The following is a 17934-nucleotide window of genomic DNA, read 5'->3' on the forward strand; positions in this document are numbered from 1 at the left end:
CTGAGCTGAGGGCAGATGCCTGGGACCAAAGCAGGCTGGAGGTTTTACACCACTCGTGCGTCGGTAGTGCCCCTGGGAAGCTGTGGGAAGGTTAAACTAAGGTGTTGTTTTAAGCTGGTTTTCTTAAAACCAGTCTGCGTTTTCTGCTTCTGATGGAATAACCCGCTGAAGTTCCCCACCGGTTTGTGTCCAGTGTCCATAGCCTGCTCTTGAAGGTGCTGGCGTGGTCTTTGTGGTTTTAAGTATATAGATTTAAAAGAAAAAAAAAATCACGCTTTAATTGAAACCTGCTCGGTTTTCTCCTCTGGACGGAGTTGGCAATGGAGGGGGCTTTCTGGACGGGGTCCTGCGAGGGTTGGGGTCCCGCAGCCCCTTTCTGGTTCCAGCCCTTCCCGGGGGGATGCTGCCCGACCCTTGTTCCCTTCCCCAGGGTTTGGCTTCGTTTTAGGAGCATCTGGAGCAAAGCCGGCTGCTTTTCGGTATCGCTGCGGCTTTGGGGTGCCGGTGCCTGTTTGGAGGAGAGGCTTTGGGGTACCCGGGTGGTCTGCGTGCGCTGGGAAGTGCTTTTGGGAAATGCTTCATCCTCCCTGTGCCGTTGCCTCGAGTCAAACCCGCTCCGTCTGCCTTTACAGCCCCTGCATGGGAGCTTCCCCAAGGAGGCTAATAAACCCCGAAGAGCGGGGGGGACAGTTTATTGAGATGCTGGCGGAGCTCGACGGGAGGGAGCGGGGACATCGGTGGGGATGGTGCCAGGGATGGGAGCAGCCGGGAAGGCACTGCCAGGGCAGCGGCACAGGGGCAAGAGCATCCCTGCTCTGCTCCCACCTCCTGATGCGAAAGAGCAGGGGAGCATCAGGGGAAAAAAAAAAACAAAACCCAAAAAGAAAACAAACAAACATAAAAAATCTGTCCGTCCGTCTCAGAGGAGCCCTTGCGATCCGTCAGGAAATGGGTCATTTATTTTATTGTAACTGACACTTGGGAGCCCTGACATGGTCAGAGCTGAAATTTCACACTTTGCTGGCTACCGTAATTGTCTGGTCCGTGTGGAGCAAACCCGCGTAAGAAAATAAAACCCTAATCCACGGGCATCCCCGGCAGAACTAGCTCCGTGCTTTATTTTTAAGAGTAATCCACCAGGTCGAGTTTAAGATGCTACGAACACGGTGCGCTTATAATAAAAGCGGCAGCAGCCCCGTACACCAGGAACCGCTCGGAGCTGGCAGGGCTCCACGCGGCGCGCGACGAGATGCAAATCCTGCACGGTCCGGGGGTATTGCGATGTGTAAACAGCACTTGAGATTACAGGGAAATTCATTTGCACAAAAAGGAGAAAGTTTTGACTCCAGTGAGGGTCCTGCTTGTAGTTTCTTTTTTTTTTTTTTTATTTTTTTAATTTTTTAATTTACAAAGTTAAAAGTGGAGATCCTGGGGGAGCAGCCTCCCGGACCCGAGTGTGAAAGAGACAGGAGAATTGTGATCTAGAGCCAAATAAAAGAGAAGAGAATAAAAAAAAAAAAAAAAAAAGACTCTCAGGGCCAGATTTTCACCCACAATTGGAGCCAGATTTTTCCAAGTCGCATTTAAGCGTCTAAATAAAAGCTCCGTTTTCAGAAGTGATTAGCGCCTGATGTGCTGAGCACTCTTGAAAAATCTGACTGTCGAGATTCCGTCTTATTCCTTGAGGTTTGGATCCGCCAGCTGACACCCGCGAGGTTTCAGCAGTTCCTGACACCCCCCCCCCCCCGGGTCCTGCCCCTTCGCCCCCCCCCCGATGCTGCGGAGGTGGATGCTGGGGGTACGAGCCGGCAGGTCCACAGCAGTTACTTGTCCCCCTGTTTTTTTAGCTCTAGGCTACGTGGAGAGCCGTTGGGTTTAGCGCTTGCGGCGAAAGGCTTGTCAAACCGTTCGGGAATTCGGGAGCGCGCACGCGCAGACGAGGGATGGGGAGCTGCGGCTGAGGTGCAGAATGAGGTGCGCAGGGGTGCTGCACGGCGAGGCGGGACGCGGCGATGCCCCAGCTCCTCCCTTCTAGCCCCGCGTTTTCTCCGGCGTTGCGAAGCTGCGGGTCCGATGCTGCTGAGCGCGTGGCGTGCAGGGAGCTACCTGCAGCCGAACGCCGCCTGGATTGAGGTATCGCAAGCGATAGCAGCGAGGTGTCGGGGACACTCTGCGCCCTCAACAGCAACGCTACCGGGGTGGGCTGAGCTCTGCAGGTCTGCCTCATAGCCGGGGTTCTCAACGTTAGCCAAATTATTCCGACGTATGTAGGCACACACACGCGTATACGTGTGAATGGGTGTGTTTTCTTTGCTATGAAGACATTCACGTGTGTTTTGTCATCTCCTGCGGTTCAAGCCTCTGGCATAAAAGTGTTTACAAATCAATTGATTTAAAAAAAAAATAATGAACAAAGTCTAAAGAAAATCGTGATCTTTCTGAGGAAGAAGAGCTCGTGGCTGCCGCAGGCTTTACGGGGCGGTTTGTTGGGGGGTAACTTCATGAGAAGCCAAGAACCTCGTAGAGACGCTGTGCTTTTAGGCTTGGATTCACGAGGCTCCCAGGGACGTGCTTGTACAGAGGGAGGCCGTCCTTTTGAAGTTAATGGGGCTGCTTCGACGGTAGAACAAAGCACGTGCTGAATTTGAGCCCAAATATACAGGTTTATATGAACTTTCTATAGTCATTGTTTAGCATTCAGTTGCAGCTGAACTAACAACCCAACGAATTTCTCTGAGCATCCGTAGGCTCTTCTTGCTTACGGCAGAGACGCAAAGTGGCTGTGACTTTTATACGTGATACGTATTGGGGAGAGAGAATATTTGTGACTTTTTAAAGGCTATGACTCCAATGAGGAGCTTCCCCCGGTGAGCCTTTATCCGCCTCGTGATATTGTTCCTGTGCCTTACTGGCTGCGCACCCCCGCGTGCCTGGCATGAATATTTGCACAGCGCAAATTTTATATTTAGTTTCCCCAAATACTTGTCCGTGCGACTTTGAAAGCTACTTTCTGCCGCTGTTTGTGCCAGTAAAACTTGGCGATGTGAATGTTTACGGAAGGCAGACGGGAGAGAGGGCACGAACGCGTCTGAGGGGAATTTGCTTAGGAGACAATCCAGATCAGATATTCAGACAGCTTTGTGCTGGATTTCCCTAACGGTGCGTTGAATTTATTTGGTGTGTGTTGGTTGGGTTGGCTCGTCGTGTCGCCTGTGCCAAAGTAGCGGTGGGCTTGAAATGGTTTTGCTTCGGCACGGCCGTTTGCTCTGTAAGGAGGAGCAGTGGAGTAGAAAAGCCCCATCTTTGCTGTTTTCCAGCTCCCACCTTGTCCCACCCAAGCCTCAACCTTTTCCTTTTCTTCTCTTATTCGTGATCCCCTTGCTAAAAAACCCCAACCAAATACAGGACGTCTTCCCCCGTCTGGATCTTTACACCTGCTCTGCTGCTGGTCCGGCTCCGGTGGGGTGAAGGAGCCAGCTGGGGGGTCTAACCCTCTCCCAAACCCGAGCAGATGCCTAAGGAGGAGCACGGCCGCGTCCGTGGGTGCCGCTGGCTTCCCCAGTCGGGCTGCCCGAGGTGGGTTCGTTGGCGTCTTTCCTCCTGCCCCCGAAGGGTGAGTTTTATCGGCTCTGTGTGAGAAACCTTAATTTCTCATTTTTCAATGAAAACGTTGGATTGCGTTTTCTTAGAAGAGTTTTGCTTTGCCCTCACCTCCTTTCTGAAGAGGAAATGCGAGAGAAAGCGAGCCTGGCTTCAACCAGATTGGGCGAAGACCTCTGCTCTTCTGTTTAAAATTTATGCTGGAAATGAAGAAGAAGAAGAAGAAGAAAAGAAAGCCTCACTTGTACTTTTTCATCTCAGTTAGTTTCTTCTCTTCACCTTCTCTTAGAAGAATGGAAGCGTTTTGACTTTGCTTGCAGTTTTCAGTGGAAAAAACATCGCAGCTTTGCCCAGCCCCGGCTGCGATACCGATCCTGCCGCGGATCTTTGTGTCGTCCTTGCCCAGACCCGCCAAAGCTGGTACCGGGGCTGGAAGGGGCTTTGGCAGCTCCCGGCTGGGATCTGGCCTGGGATATGTGCCGCACGCGGTGGGGACAAGCGTGCTGCTCACAGCCGGGGCTGCTGGAGGTCTGAACCACCCCCCGCCCGCCCCACCACTTCCCCACCCAAACTGGGAGGACTGGCAGGTCTGAGTACGGCATCACGGGTTTTAACTTGAGTTTTGGTAAAAGGGTCTCCACCCTTGAATTAAGTTTGTAAGATAGTGTAATCCATGTTGTAACTTCTGGATTCTCCCTTCATGAGTCCGCTTTGATCTCGGAGGGCTTGTCTGCGTGCAATCGCTGCACTGGTTCAACCTGATTTGGCTGAAAGCAGACTGGGTGCCACTGGCACAGAGCCCCGCACAGAGACTCTTATATCGATTTTTGATCCGGTCTTATCTGTACCTGCCAGGCACGAGGGTTCATGGCACCGTGCCGCTCTCCGGCACTGCAGCATCGTGGCGGAGCAGCCCTCAAAGCTGCTGGTCCCTGTGCAGCTTCATCCACCGCTTCCTCCTCCTCCTCCTCCTCCTCCTCCCGACACAGACCTCGATCAGAAAAGCCCTCAGCAGTCTCGAGCAGTTTTGTTTCCTCTTCCTTTCTCGTGCTCATCTGAAGTTGTCGGGGCCCTGAATCCTTGCGGTTCCCCTCGGAACTAATCCCCCCTGATTTCCCGGGCTCGAAGTGCTCCGAGCCCGCAGGGTCTGTAAGATCTCCGGTAAGAGGCCAGTACCCCGCTGTCCCAGGGGACTGGAAATGCCGAATAAAAAGATGGCCCTGGCCACTTTCTGTAGGCAAAACTATATGAAACGTGTCTGAGTGACAGCTGTCAATCACCCTGGTAATGATCCTTAACTATTGAGAAATTAGAGTAGCGTAAGATCCTCCCGAGAGTTTGTGCTGATGGGGTTTGGGGTTCCTGCTGACACCGACTGCGTGGGAGCTGCTCGAAGCTGGACTTGGCCGTTTTGCGAAGCCTGAACTCATCTCAAAGCGTCCCCGAGGCCGCAGTGCCATCAGAGCCGCTGGAAACCAGTTAGCACCACATCCCGGGCACGGGAGGAGGGCGGAGGTGCCCTCTCGTGGCGAGGAGAAGTGGGCGAGAGGTTCATGGGTGGCACCCCAGCTCCTTAACGAAGGCAGTAATGAAGGGTGGGAGGTCGGCACGGCCGTGCTGTGGGTTTCACGTCACCTGAGCTTTTATTTTATGCGTTGTTGGATTTGGGGGAGGATGGCGGGAGAGCTGGCGGACCGAGACGTCTCCTGTATCGGTGGCTGATGTTGTCACTCCTGGGGGCAGGTGGCTGAGTGAGAATCCACGCTTAGGACCTTTTCTATTCAAAGTCAGCCCCGGTGGGTTGAGATGCTGCGAAAGGTGCAGAATGCACCGGACTGCAGAGTATGCTTTATCTCGTGTGTGCTCTTACTCAGGTTTTTCTGTTGGCACCGGGGACGGAGGGACGCTGGCGGCCGCGCGGGGTTGGCAGCGCTCCCCTCGATGCTTTGAGGACACGCAGGTGGCACTGGGTGCTCTCTTACCTGGCTCCCTTAGAGTCTGTTACGCTGTGCTGTGCTCTGAAGTGATGCTCTCGGAAGTGCTTCGAGGTCCGCGGGTAAAAGGTGGGGTGAGGAACAAGCGGAGGGGTGGCAGAAGTGGCACGTGTCAGGGTCTGCGAGAAAATTTGCCTTTGAGCAGCACATTTGTTGGCGTGTTCATAGTCCAGCCAGTGCCAGCTCGGGGGTCACGTTTGATGAAGGTCACTCTGAGAACTGAAATTTTAGATTTTTCTTAAGGAAGTGAAATCTCTCCCTGGTTGCTGCGTCGTGGTGGGACCGAGCTGCCCGCGGTGGGAGATGGCTGGGAGGGAACTGGTGCGTTATCTGCCGCCCCTTTGTCAGGGCAACGTGTCCCGCTGAGCTTTGGGGTTGGGCTGCTGATTGTGGGAACCCTCCGGGCTTAGCTGGGCTTGGGTTTGGGGCATGTTCAGAGCCTCAGAAAGAACCTTTCAATACGTGGCAACCCGCCAGCAAATTAGAATGGAAAGATAATGCAAAATGGATGCATTGTGTAAAAACTCATCCATCTTTCCTCTCTATTACTTACTGTTCAACTTGTCCTGTCTGCAGATACTTGATGTATTGACTTTGGCAAGGACTAACTGCAGAAGTCTGGGGGATGATTAGAGTCTTCCTCTGGGCAAGTCGAGGATAAGGGTTTTTAGGATTTCTTTGAGATCTCTTGCATCTTTTGAAGCATCGAAGTATTGACTCCTCTCAGAGGTTGGCACTTAGCTGGGTGGATGTGACGTGTGCTCCGTGCCAGCATCGTCTACCTGGGATCAGCGGGGGAAGATGGGGAGTGGAAAGGTAGCGCAGCGGTTTCGTAGAGGAGGCAAGACGAGACAGAGCATTTTTCCCAGCTCTGGGCATCAACCAGTCCCTTCCTTCTGCACCCGAAATGCAGCAGCTCTTCTAAAAATGGGAATGAGTTCTCTGAGGCTTTCAAAGGGATGCTCATGGACAACTTCTCATTCTTGGCAGCTCCCTGAAAAAATCTCATCAATTATTAGGCGTGATTCTCCATGTACAAAGTGGTTCCAAAAAAGAGCTAACGGGGAGAAACCAATTAGGCAATTTATTAGCCCGAGATCAAATTCTGGTTGCTGAGATGATTGATGGAAAGGATTAATCGTGTCGTGCTTGTGTGCCAGAGATAACTACTAGCCAAGGTGAGTGGGTCTGTGTGAGGCTCTCGCGTGGAGGATGCATCCGCGTTTCTCCAGAACCCCGTGTCTGGTTCACTTCTGCGTCCATCCAACTGCAAGAAGCCAAAAGTCTTTGTTGGCTTGGCCTGATCCCCTCAGGAGGGGCCTCTTGGATCGTTTCTCTTCAAAGAATGAGCCCGGTTTTCTCTCTGCTTTTCTTTCTGCTAGTGCTGCTTTAATCTTGTCATTATACATATTTGCATATTTCTTTCTCAACCTCCTCTTCCTTTTATTCCACCCCCAAATCTCTTTCCCGGCAGCCACCCTGCAGCTCTGGCTTTGCTGTTGCACAGGCGCAGCTGGGACTCTCCTCCCTTCCCCTGGCCGGATCCCCCAGTGAACACCAAGCGTTGTGGCCGCGGGGGCTGTTTGCTGGTGTGTGGTTTATGGAGAAGTTGTTTCTTCAGGAAAATTTAGGATTTGAGGGCAAGCAGGTCACTGGGGTTGGAAGGAAGGAAGATAACATCTCCCAAATAGCACAAGGTGCTTTTAGAAGAAAGGGTGCTGGCGTTTAAGAGTTTGTGGCACTGAGGACATTGAGGTCTGGTGGGAGAAGGTGTTTTGGAGGCAGGCAGATGGTGCTCCGGGAGAGCTTTGCTTTTTCTTTATGGGAGATAGGGGGGGGGTGAAAATCATCGTTTAAATCAGCGTTTCCTGAGCAGGCTGCAAGCTGGGTCCTTTTTCAGGACAAGAAAATGGATGCTCTTCTTTCCCATTCCATCCCGCCTGGATCCCACTCAATTGTATCACATCTGGGGGCTTTTTGATGGGATTCTACCACTCTTTCTTGCTCTGCGGGACCTTACCCGACCTGCCCAGGTCATAGTCCAAAGCCACCTCCTTCAGCGGTGAACCCAGGCTTTGAAGCAAGGGGCCAAGTGGGGGCTCCGGGGGGCCTGGGCAATGCTGCAGTGGGGGGAACCGGTGATGGGGAGCGGCGTGGCCAGGAGAGGGCAGTGCTGACCTTAACCGTGGCAGAAAAATTCAATCAAAGCTATAAAAAATGCCATTAATTAAGGGCTCCCCACCCCCAGCCTTTAGGAAACGCGAGCCCAGAGCTGCGTTTTTTTACTTAGGTGCTCAAACTGAATATTCTTGATGTTTGAGATCTTGGTGTTAATGCTCAATGTGATGTCTCCAAATCTCAGAGCTCTGGTTTGAGGCTCTTTGCAAACTCAGGAGAAGACTTCCCCACAGTTCATCCCCGTTCCCATGTTGAGGTTTTTCTTCCAAACCACAGAAGCTCCAAAAGTTCAACCCGGACCTGCTGTACGTCCGTGAGGAGCTGGTCAGGAGGTCTGGATGCCGAAAAAACCCTTCAAATATCTGTCTCTGCTTAAGTATGACTCAAACCTTAGTAACGCTGCATTTGAGGAGGGAATTAGGATCGCTGGCCTTGCTCGAGCATCATCTGGTGAATTTGGTACGTGGGGGTTTTTCCCTGCCTTGCCAGTGTGTGAGCGCTTCCAGCGAGGACCTCGCCTGCCTGGTCCTGCTGGGAAGTCCACGTGTCGGTGGGTTTAACGGTACAACAGCCAACCGGCACGTGGGGAACCCGAGAGATGTGTTGGCTTGGAGGGTAACGTGAAAGATGGGAAGGCACAGGCGAAGCGGCCAAAGCCTGGAGGCACGTCCCGTCTGAGGGGGTGGTGGCGCTGGGTTGTGGTAGGGACCTGCCGTGGGCTTCCAGCAGGTACCTCCTGGCTTGTGCTTTTGTCCCCTCGTCAATGAAGGGAGTACAGGGATAATATTCCTGTATCGCGGAGATGCCGGCAGATTGAAAGCCTATCAATTTATAAGGGAAAGGCAAGTAATTTCAGCTACAACTTTTCTCTGAGTCCCCCTGGCAACGTTTGTGTCTTAGCAACCACATTTTCCTATTTAAAAATGTTTAAAACATTAAAAAACAACAACAACACATTAAGCACAGGATTAAGTGCTTTCCTGAATCAAAGCCTAACTAGATAAATGAAATGCTGTTAATTGAATCAGGGATGCACTGTGTTTTCAGCCCCCAAATTTGCATAACATTTGCATTTGATTGAAAAGCCATCATTAATGTTGTTCAGTTCTAGTAGGTCTCCCCATGTCTCTGGCTTTGGCCGTCCTCTTCCTGCCCTGAGGAGCCGCATAAATGGTTTCGGTAGGAGATGGCCAGGACGGGGTGGGTGCTTGGGGTCGGGGAGAGCCCAGAGCTTGGCCGTACTCCGCCATCAGCGCCTGGTCCTTCAGCGTCTCGGTGCCGTTGGTCACCTCTGCTTTGAGAAGTACATGGTGGGGGACGGAGAAGGTCCAGGAGGTGTTGGATATCAGAGGGATGCTGTAGCCAACGTCCCACGGAAAGCGTGCCCGGTGTACGTGTGGCTCCGGTGTGACTGCAGAGCCTGACCCGCTGCTGCTGGCACCCTAACGCGGAGAGGTGGGGGGCAGAGGACCAGCAGCTCCTGCCGGGGTGCTCGGGGTTGGCCCTTTCTCTAGCAGACCTTCACTAAATCAGCCCCTTGCTTTGGGGCTAAAGAGAGATCAAGTTGTCAGGACAAAACCTGGACCAGTGGGGGAAGAGGAAGGAAATCCGTGGGGCTGGCTGCGCTGGAAATGGCCACGCCGTGGGGCTGTTTCACTCGGGGGGGTAGCCCCTCTGCGGGGGGGTTGCTGCAGCCCCTAAAGATGAGCCTGGTGGAGCATCGTGCTCTGGTAACGCAGGCAGCCGTGAGTGTCCGCTCCCTGCGGATCACAGGGAATGTTGTTTGGGGCTGAACACTCGGAAGGCGATAGTTGGGGTGACCTGAGCATCCTGCGCCCTCCGTCCTCTTCTCCTCCCTGCACCCACCGCGCCGATCCCTCCAGCTGCCTCCGTGCTGTCGCCGCTGGTGATGCTCGGGGTCAAATCTCGTTGGCAAAATAACCCCAGTCCTTTGGCGAGCCCCCGCCTGTGCCGCGGGGCTCCGTGTGCCGCGGGGAAGGGAAGGAGGCACGTCCGCGAGGTGCCGCGGGGAGATGCGGGTTTTATCCCAAGCTCCGCTGCCGACCCGCCCGGCGGCTGTGGGTGCAGCGATGCTTCTTTCCGAACGTCTCTCCGGCTATTCCGCGCTGGGTGAGAGCAGCTCTTGTCTCAGGCGGGACCTGCGGCCAAAACTTGATCAGGAGGAGGTGGCGGCAGGTCTCGCTGGGGCTCCTCGCCGGAGGCAGGGATGCGCCCGTGCCGACGACGCAGCGAGGAGCGGCTCTGCTGCCTTCAGAGCATCGCCTCGAAAACACCCCGGGGGGCTGGTGCAGCAGGGAGGGGAGCCCTTGAGCAAGGACTTGCTGCGCTGGTGCTGCTTTGCCGTTGCCTCTGGCTCGTGGCGGCCGGCCCCAGCCTCTGGCTGGCCCCCGGCCAGGCTGCCTGCTCCCAACTAGCTAGTGCCCCTTTCTTGGGTCCCTGCCACCGCCACCACCGTGCCAGTCCGCTCCGGGGAATTACCAACAGATTCTTAATTAAGTGGGAGGCTCTGGCCTCCCTCTCGAAGGCGATCTCTGGGGACGCGTCCAGCGGTGAGAGAAGAGGGATCCCGATGGCCGCATCTGCGCTCGGATGTTTCCCAGTGAGATTTAAAAATTAAAAACCAAACCAAAACCCCAAAACCTAATTTGGGATTCTTAATGATGATTCTGCCTCCCTGGGTGATCAGGGTTTTCTGCAAAGGTTGCTGTGGGCATCTGAAGCTGCACGGCTCCGGGGATGCGGCTGCCGATGTGGCACCGGGAGCCGGCGACGCCGTCGGGGCTGGGAGGGCCCTGGGTGCGTTAGGGACGCAGAGCGGTTTCCAGCTGGCTCCGGGGCTGTCGGAGTCCGGCAGCCGGCATTTTCTGAACGAAGAGGCTTTCCTTTGCTGCCGCTTTTCCCCGTTTCACCTCTGTTTCTCCCTTCTGGAGGAGAGGTTCCTCCTGGTGCGCTTTGGGTTTGACCCGTGCGATGAGAGGGCGAGAAATCTCCGCGGAACCTGGATATCGCAGGATCCTCCGCGGCACTTTGCTTTTCCCCCCAGTGAGGTTTAAGCTGTTGGTGTATTGGGCTCTTGAAAGAGCTGGCTGAAGGAAAACCCGAGGAAAGCCTTTGCTGGAGCAGATCTTGGTGCTTCTACTGCTCGGGGTAAGGAGGGACTGACCCAAGATGCTCGTCTGTGCCGTGGCTCCGTGATGTGGGTCCCATCGCAGCCGCCTCTTACAGTCCGGGTGCATCAGGGCGGGTGGGTTTTGCCCCAGTGAGCCCACCCCACGGCTGGGGAGGGTTTACCGAGAGCGTCAGGAGATTTCACAGGTCTCGCTTTCCCTCCCGGTTCTGCAGGAGACCCAGCAGATCTGCACAGGGCCGCCGGGTGCGTTGGCAGGTTTTTGAGGGCTGAAGGACGGATGCAGCGGGATGCTAAAATCCCGTTATCACAAGTAGCACCATTGGTGCAGAGCAGGAGGAGGGTGATGCCAGGATCCGTCCCGGGGACCCGTGGTTCCTCTCCCCTTACAGCCCTGCAGCCGTTCACCCTCCTCTCGCCACCCCCTTTTACCTTTTTAAATGCAAAAGCACCGCCATCCGTGGCAGAAACCATCCAGGTTTGCAAACAGACATTTTTTTACCAGGTCGATCAGTCCACTCCGGCTCGCTCCAAGGATCCGGGAGGCTCCTGCTTTCCGCGTAAGATGAGCAGCATCCGTGCGAGCTGTTGCCTTCTCCCGCAGGCTGGAGATGCCGGGGCTGGTCCGTGGCTCCTGGCCGCCCCGGGGGTACGAGCACCGGTCCTGGGGTCGGACGAGCGGAGGTTGCGAGAGCCCTGCGGCGACGCGGGAGGGAGGAGCTCCTGCCTTTGGCACATCGGGAATAAAAAGCCGGAGAATCGCCGTCTCGCGGAGTTATTTATTTGGAGTAAAGCTCTGCTCGGCACGGAGGTGGGAGAGGGCAGAGCCGGGCTGTCGCGTTCGGTAGTGCAAAGAGTGACGTTTCGCCACAAGGATTTAAATACAGCGGGACCTGCTTCTAGCAAAGCAAATAGTGGGGTTTATTTATTCACGACTTCCTCTGTAATTCTAACCACAGCCGCTGCCGAGCGCTGGGACGGAGCCGGGTTGGAGCGGGGGTTGCTCGTCGGACGGGGAGGTTTCGCCCACCGTGGGGCCGCTCTCTGTCGAGCCAGACCTCACCGAAGGGGTGATGGATGCGGCCCCGGTTCCGCTCTCCCCGAGGCAGGCTGGCCACTGATGGAGCTGGGCCAGGAGTCAAGTGTTGGGAGTGCCGGAGCATCCCGGGGTTTCCTGGCATCCCGCTCTGCTTTGTGCAGCTCGCCCGGCTGGGCTGATGAAACACCCATCTCTGCCGCCGAGCGTGGCCTCGCAGGGATTTAATATCTGTCAGCGATGGAGGCCGTTAGGAGCAGCAAATAATCCGGCTGGTGTGGTCGCGATGGGAGGAATTACTGTTTAATTAACATATTAATGAAAGCGGAGCGGCCCCAGTGAGGCGCAGAGCAGCGCCCTCGCCTCGTCCGGCTGGCACGGATGGGGACGATGCTCTGCCTGGGCAGGCGCTCCGGTAAGCTCGGCAAAGGAGATCCGACTCTTTTTTTTTTTTTTTTTTTTTTTTTTTAAGGGGGAGAAAATTAGATGCCACCAGTAGAATTACGCCGTGAGGACATAAATGGCTCTTTTCTCTCCATAGCACGTTTGATTCTGGTCACGTAGGTGCAGAACACATGCTCTGCCCGTGCAGATGCTTGTAGCTATCTGGAGAAGTTTCCGTGGCAGGGGTGGGCAGTGGGAGACCCACGGGCTTTCCTCTGTCACTTCCAATCCTTTTGACCCTCCCTGGACTCTGACATTCTTTGCATTCTGAATTTCTTAATCTCTCCCCCATTCATTTTGGGATGCGGATTAGCATGTAAACGAGAGGTCTGGTCTTCCCCCCGCCTTCGCTTCCTGCAGCCCCCCGCAACACGTTGCAATTTTAAGGGTTGGGTTCGTTTCTTTTCCCCCCATCCACTCGGTTTGCATCTGTAGTAGTGACAAAATTCGGTGTTTCGGAGCTTTTCCAGTGGCTGAGCTGGCAGGAACACTGAAAATCATGTTGGTTTTGGGTTTTTTTTTGTGCTTCATTCTGACTTTTAGAGGGGAGAGCAGCCCCAAATCTGGCCATCCCATCCTCCGGGCTGAAGGTTTGGGAAATCTTTGGTGTCTTTGGGAAACATCAGTTCTGGTTCTGTTTGAAACCGCCCGGCCCAGCCAGCCCTTTCGGGGATTTTGATGGGGTGGGGGGTTGCACCAGCAGCACGGAGCAGAGGGGATGCTCGAGGCGGCCGCTTTTCCCTCGCAGGATGTAGGGGCTGAGGAGGAATCCTTCCCGGTGTGGCTACATCCTGCCCGTTGCTTTGGGTCTAAGGGTGTCGTTGCCTTTAGGCGGGGGCTCTCGGGGTGTCCAGCGGCACGTTGGGGTGCCAGCACCCGCGGTGATGTGGCTGCACGCCGGTGCCGCTGGATGAGGCCGCGGCTGCTCTCAGCTGTCTGCGGCAGCTGCAGGGTGAGGGGCAGGCGCGGGGAAGAGCACCCCGGGGTAAATTTGGCATTGGAATTAGGAAAAAAAAAAAAAAAAAAAAAGAGTTTCTATTTTGGGAAAAGTGAGGTTAGGAAGAGCCAAAAAAGTGAGTGGAGAAACAGCCTGAGATCATCTCGGGTGGTGGAGCTGGGATGCCCGCGCCTTGATCTCCCCGGGTAGAATTCAGCCGGGTTTTCGGATGCTCCGGCAGCTCCCGCCGGTGGTTGGGGGCATCCTGAGGGTCGTCCCTCGGTGCGGGAGGGAAGGTTACAGGAACGCACGGCTCCCTTTTTGCTTTCTAATCCTTTTACTTCATCTGGCAAAAATCTCTGCCCGTCCAGCCGTGCCCACGTGAGGGCTCCAGCCGGTGCCGAAGGGTCGGGGGGCGGATTTTGGCATCTTGTTCTCGGTGAAGCTCCTGGCGTAAACCCAGCACCGACCGGGCTGGGTGTAATTAGCCAAAAGCCATCAGAAACCCCGGTAGGGTATGGAAATGCAAAGCTTGATTAGATACATCAACGTGCAACAGTTCAACGCAAGACATCCACATTTCGGACATAAAATCTGCTTTTTAATCACTCTTCATTTATTTCAGGAGCCGGAAAATTCAAATCCGAAACATCCCACCCCAGCTGCGATGGGAGGTAAGAGGAGCAAGCCGAGAGGTGGAGATCAGATTTAAGGACTAATTCTGCCCCCAGGTTTCTGTACTTGGGATTAAAGTTGATTTATCCTTTTCTTTGTTATTAATTAGGTCTAATTATACTAGACCCTTGTGTCCATGTAGCTTATTCCTCTTCCGTTACAGGAGTAAATTCAACTGGTAGAAGCGACGTAAGCTACACCAACAAAAACCCCCATTAATAACAAGGTTATATGATTTATCTATTGTATAAAGAACAAAATGGATCCCTTCTTCCCTCCGGCTGCCGGGGCTTCCCCCGACTCGTCCCCCGCTCCCCCAGCTGGCTCCGAGGCCCCTTGGTCCACGGTCCTGGGGCAGGCAGGAGCTTCCTTCATCTAATTGCTTGTCAGATCTTAATGACTAGAAAGCTGCCTCCGTTGATTGATTGTATTTCCCTGGTCTGTCCTGACAGTCCCAGCGTAAAGTGGGTTTTTCCTCCCTCCTCCAGGTTCTGGATGGTTTGCTAGCCCAGTATGGCACTGTAGAAAACTGCGAGCAAGGTAGGACTGAAAAAAGCAGCTGTATTTAAGGTATTTTCTACCCCAGCTATTTTGGGGGGGGGGCAGGAAGGAGGGGGAGGACAGACACGTGGTTTTTCTTTGTCAGCAGAAGCTGCAGCTAAAGATGTCAAGAGGTCTCAGCCTGGTCGCTGGGGCTTTTTTTTTCTTCTTTTTTTTCTTTTTTTTTTTCCTTCTGTTCCCTGTTGCTAAAAGCCGAGTCCCGTACGATGGCTTTGGGCAGCGCACGTGGGTATCCCCGCATCGGATGCCGGGTCGGCATCGTTCCCACCGCACCCGTGGGTACCCACCGGCAGCCGCCTCGGGGGAAGGTGCAGGATGCTCTCCCAAGGCTGGCCGGGGACTATCTGTCTCCGCTCAGCAGATTTTATCTCAGCCTCTAATGGCAATCAGTCGAGGCAGGAGGTTTAATATTGCCCCCGGGATGTTTAATGAGAGCAGAGTTACCATAACCCTCCTGGAAATGGGAAGGAGGGGCTGTGCTGCCCAGGATGAGTCCCCCCGTGGCCTCAGCCCTCGGACGCTTCTCCCTTGCAGGAGAAAAATGTTTCCGAATCCCCGGGGAGCCCCGGCGAGGACTCGCCCGAGCGGGGACCCTTTGCTTTTTTTTTTGGCGGGGGGGGGGGGCCTCTCTAATTTCTGCCCCTTTTGCTCGCAGTGAACACGGACAGCGAGACCGCCGTTGTCAACGTCACCTACGCCAACCGGGAGCAGACCAGGCAGTAAGTGCCCCGCATCCCCCCGAGCTCCGGCTGCCCTCCCGCTGCGGCTCCGTCCCCTTCCCCGCTTGCAGAAAACGGGATTTCCAGTGCTGGGAGTCAGATTACCCCAGAATTCCTAAATTCTGGCTAAAAAGGCAGCAAATCTGTGAGGAAACCCCCTGGAACTCTGATTTCCTTCACCTTCAGATGAAAGCCCTTCAGAGGACATCCATGTTTTTAGGCTTTTCTCTGCAGCTCAGTGAGTAAAAACATAACTTTTTGCTCAAGGAATAGTAGAGATTTTCTTGTACCTACATGATTTCAGGAGTTACGTGTCCAGAAAAAGTAATAATGAGACCAAATATCGTCGGAGCTGGTAGGCGTCAGGCTGCACGTGTCCTCTCTGGCCGATGGCCGTGCCATCGGGGGACTGGCAGCTCCGTTCCCCGTCCTGCCTGGGGAAGATCAGCCTTCGCACTAAACGCAAACGGAAAATTAATTGGGTTTTTCACCGCTGTTGATTGCGCTTTCCTCTGGAAAAGGGACGGGATCAGCGCTTTCCTCGGAGGAGTGTGGGGGTGGGTTGATAGGTTTTTATCCGGGAGGGGGTGGTTTCCATCACCGAGGCGGGCACGTCTCAAATGTGGCCACCCCGGCTGCGCCCGCCGTCCCTGGGGACGTCGCCTGCGGTCGCTCTGCCGAAGCACCGGCTCCCAAACGGCCGCCTGGCTGCTGGTACTTCAGCTGCGGAACCCGTGGCCGCCGTGGGTTTGGGTTTGCTGTGGTCGTGTGCGCGGCCGCAGCAAAACCTTTGTGGGGGAACTGCGGTCTTGTTTTACTTTCTGTAATAACACAGGGCAGGGTCCGGCCGTGGAGCGCGACAAGGGCATCGCTCCCGGTTTGTCCTCCTCTCCCTTTGTCCATCCACACCAGCCCTGCGCTTTGCGCCCCGTAAGGTGAAATATTTTGTGTTTCTCTCACCGGGAAGCACCCAGCAAAAGAGTTTCGTGCAAGTGGTTTTGCTCTCAGATCTGCAGCCCTTCTCCCCTGCTTTTTCTTCTGTTGGGGATGCACGTGTTTCATCGAGCATCTTTCTCTGGTCCCTTTGCATCCTGCAGGGATGGGGCTGCTAGCAGGGAAAGTCTCTGTTCAGCCAGTTTTAGGGGTTTTGAGTGGTTTGTTAGGTTTTTTGGTTTGTTTGTTTTTTTTTTTCCCCCCAAGAGTTGAGTCACTGACCTCTTTCTGGAGAGCTGCAGTTTTGGTTTTCTCTGTAGAAAGCAAGCCAGGGAGGTGTGAAGGAGCTGCGGAGAGCGGTAGCCGAAGCCATCGCTTTGCTCTTGCTACCAGCCCCATCTGTCGGCAGCTTTCAGCTCGGCAGCGCCTGCAGTCCCGCCGGGACGGGGCTTAGAAACACCAGCCAAAAGTCCTAAGGCAGAGGAGACGTGGGACTCGCTCCCTGCTCCATCCTGTCCTGCACCCATCGCTCCCATCCCCTCCCCAGCGTGCCCGGAGGGGTTCCCCTTAAAATACTTTGGCTCATCCAGGCTGGGTGGAAAGTCCTGCCAGGTCCCCGGCTCCTTTCCCCCGTCCTGGTGTTTTCTCGCCAGGCACCGCGCTGCCGCTCGGCGTGAGAGTCTGCCGGGAGGGACCCCCCCAACCCCGGGAGGGACCCCCCCAACCCCGGGAGGGACCCCCCAACCCCCTCTCCCCTTCCAGAGCCATCATGAAGCTGAACGGGCACCAGCTGGAGAACCACGCGCTGAAGGTCTCCTACATCCCTGACGAGCAGTCCATGCAAGGGCCGGAGAACGGACGGCGGGGCGGCTTCGGGGCGCGCGGTGCTCCCAGGCAAGGCTCCCCTGTCACCGCGGGGGCACCGGTCAAGCAGCAGCCGGTGGATATCCCCCTCCGCCTCCTGGTGCCCACCCAGTACGTGGGTGCCATCATCGGCAAGGAAGGGGCCACCATCAGGAACATCACCAAGCAGACGCAGTCCAAGTGAGTCCGTTCTCCCGCGAGCTGGTTTGCACCTTGCTGAGCAGAGTGGCTCGCAGTGATATACAAGGCTGGAGGTTTTTGAGTTGGGGTTTTGGTTTTTTTTTTTTTTTGGAGAATGGGCGATTTGAGGCCCCTCTGGCTCTCCCGCCGTGCAGGGTGGTGTGTCCAAGAGCCACCTTCCCATGCCCTGCCCCAGCCAGGCTTTCTTGGCTGCGTTTCCCCTCACGTCTCGTGTGCCGGGGCTGCCCTGGCTGGGACGGGACCTGAGCAGGCGTATGGGGAGGTCGCTGCTCCGGCCGGTCTCGTTTAGCACGAGTCTGTTGAGCTTCACCCACCTGCTCTTGCGTTTGGCCCCGGAGCTCGTGTTGGCTACGGCTCTTGTCCCCCAGGGAAGGCTTTATCTAAGATGTGAAGTGATGGACAGCCCATCCTGTCCCCCAGGCACATGCTCGTTCCACCACTTAATCATTCCTGTCGCTTAAAATAAATAGATGCGGATGCCTTATTTGGATTTCTGTGATTTGAGCTTCTAGCCGCTGCGTCCATGTCGAGTATCGAGCCCAGAATTAACTCCTGTCTCCTTCCCTGGGTCCGTGTAACCTCACGCTCGGGTGTGAGCTCCGGGTGGTCCACGGGGACGTGAAGGGGAGCGGAGCAGCCAGGAA

General features: G+C 55.1%; 1 protein-coding gene across 1 annotated transcript in view; it reads left to right on the forward strand.

The window, feature by feature from the left end:
• The window catches only part of IGF2BP1 (insulin like growth factor 2 mRNA binding protein 1), a 29883-nt gene that overhangs the window by 7512 nt on the left and 4437 nt on the right, over nucleotides 1-17934 (forward strand). Inside the window, exons 3-6 of the mRNA XM_075775104.1 lie at nucleotides 13963-14011; nucleotides 14501-14552; nucleotides 15229-15292; nucleotides 16988-17269. Of these exons, the coding sequence (XP_075631219.1) occupies nucleotides 13963-14011; nucleotides 14501-14552; nucleotides 15229-15292; nucleotides 16988-17269 (447 nt within the window). The remainder of the gene's footprint in view (nucleotides 1-13962; nucleotides 14012-14500; nucleotides 14553-15228; nucleotides 15293-16987; nucleotides 17270-17934) is intronic.

Source organism: Balearica regulorum, chromosome 24 (genome assembly GCF_011004875.1).
Source record: "Balearica regulorum gibbericeps isolate bBalReg1 chromosome 24, bBalReg1.pri, whole genome shotgun sequence".
Taxonomy (NCBI): domain Eukaryota; kingdom Metazoa; phylum Chordata; class Aves; order Gruiformes; family Gruidae; genus Balearica; species Balearica regulorum.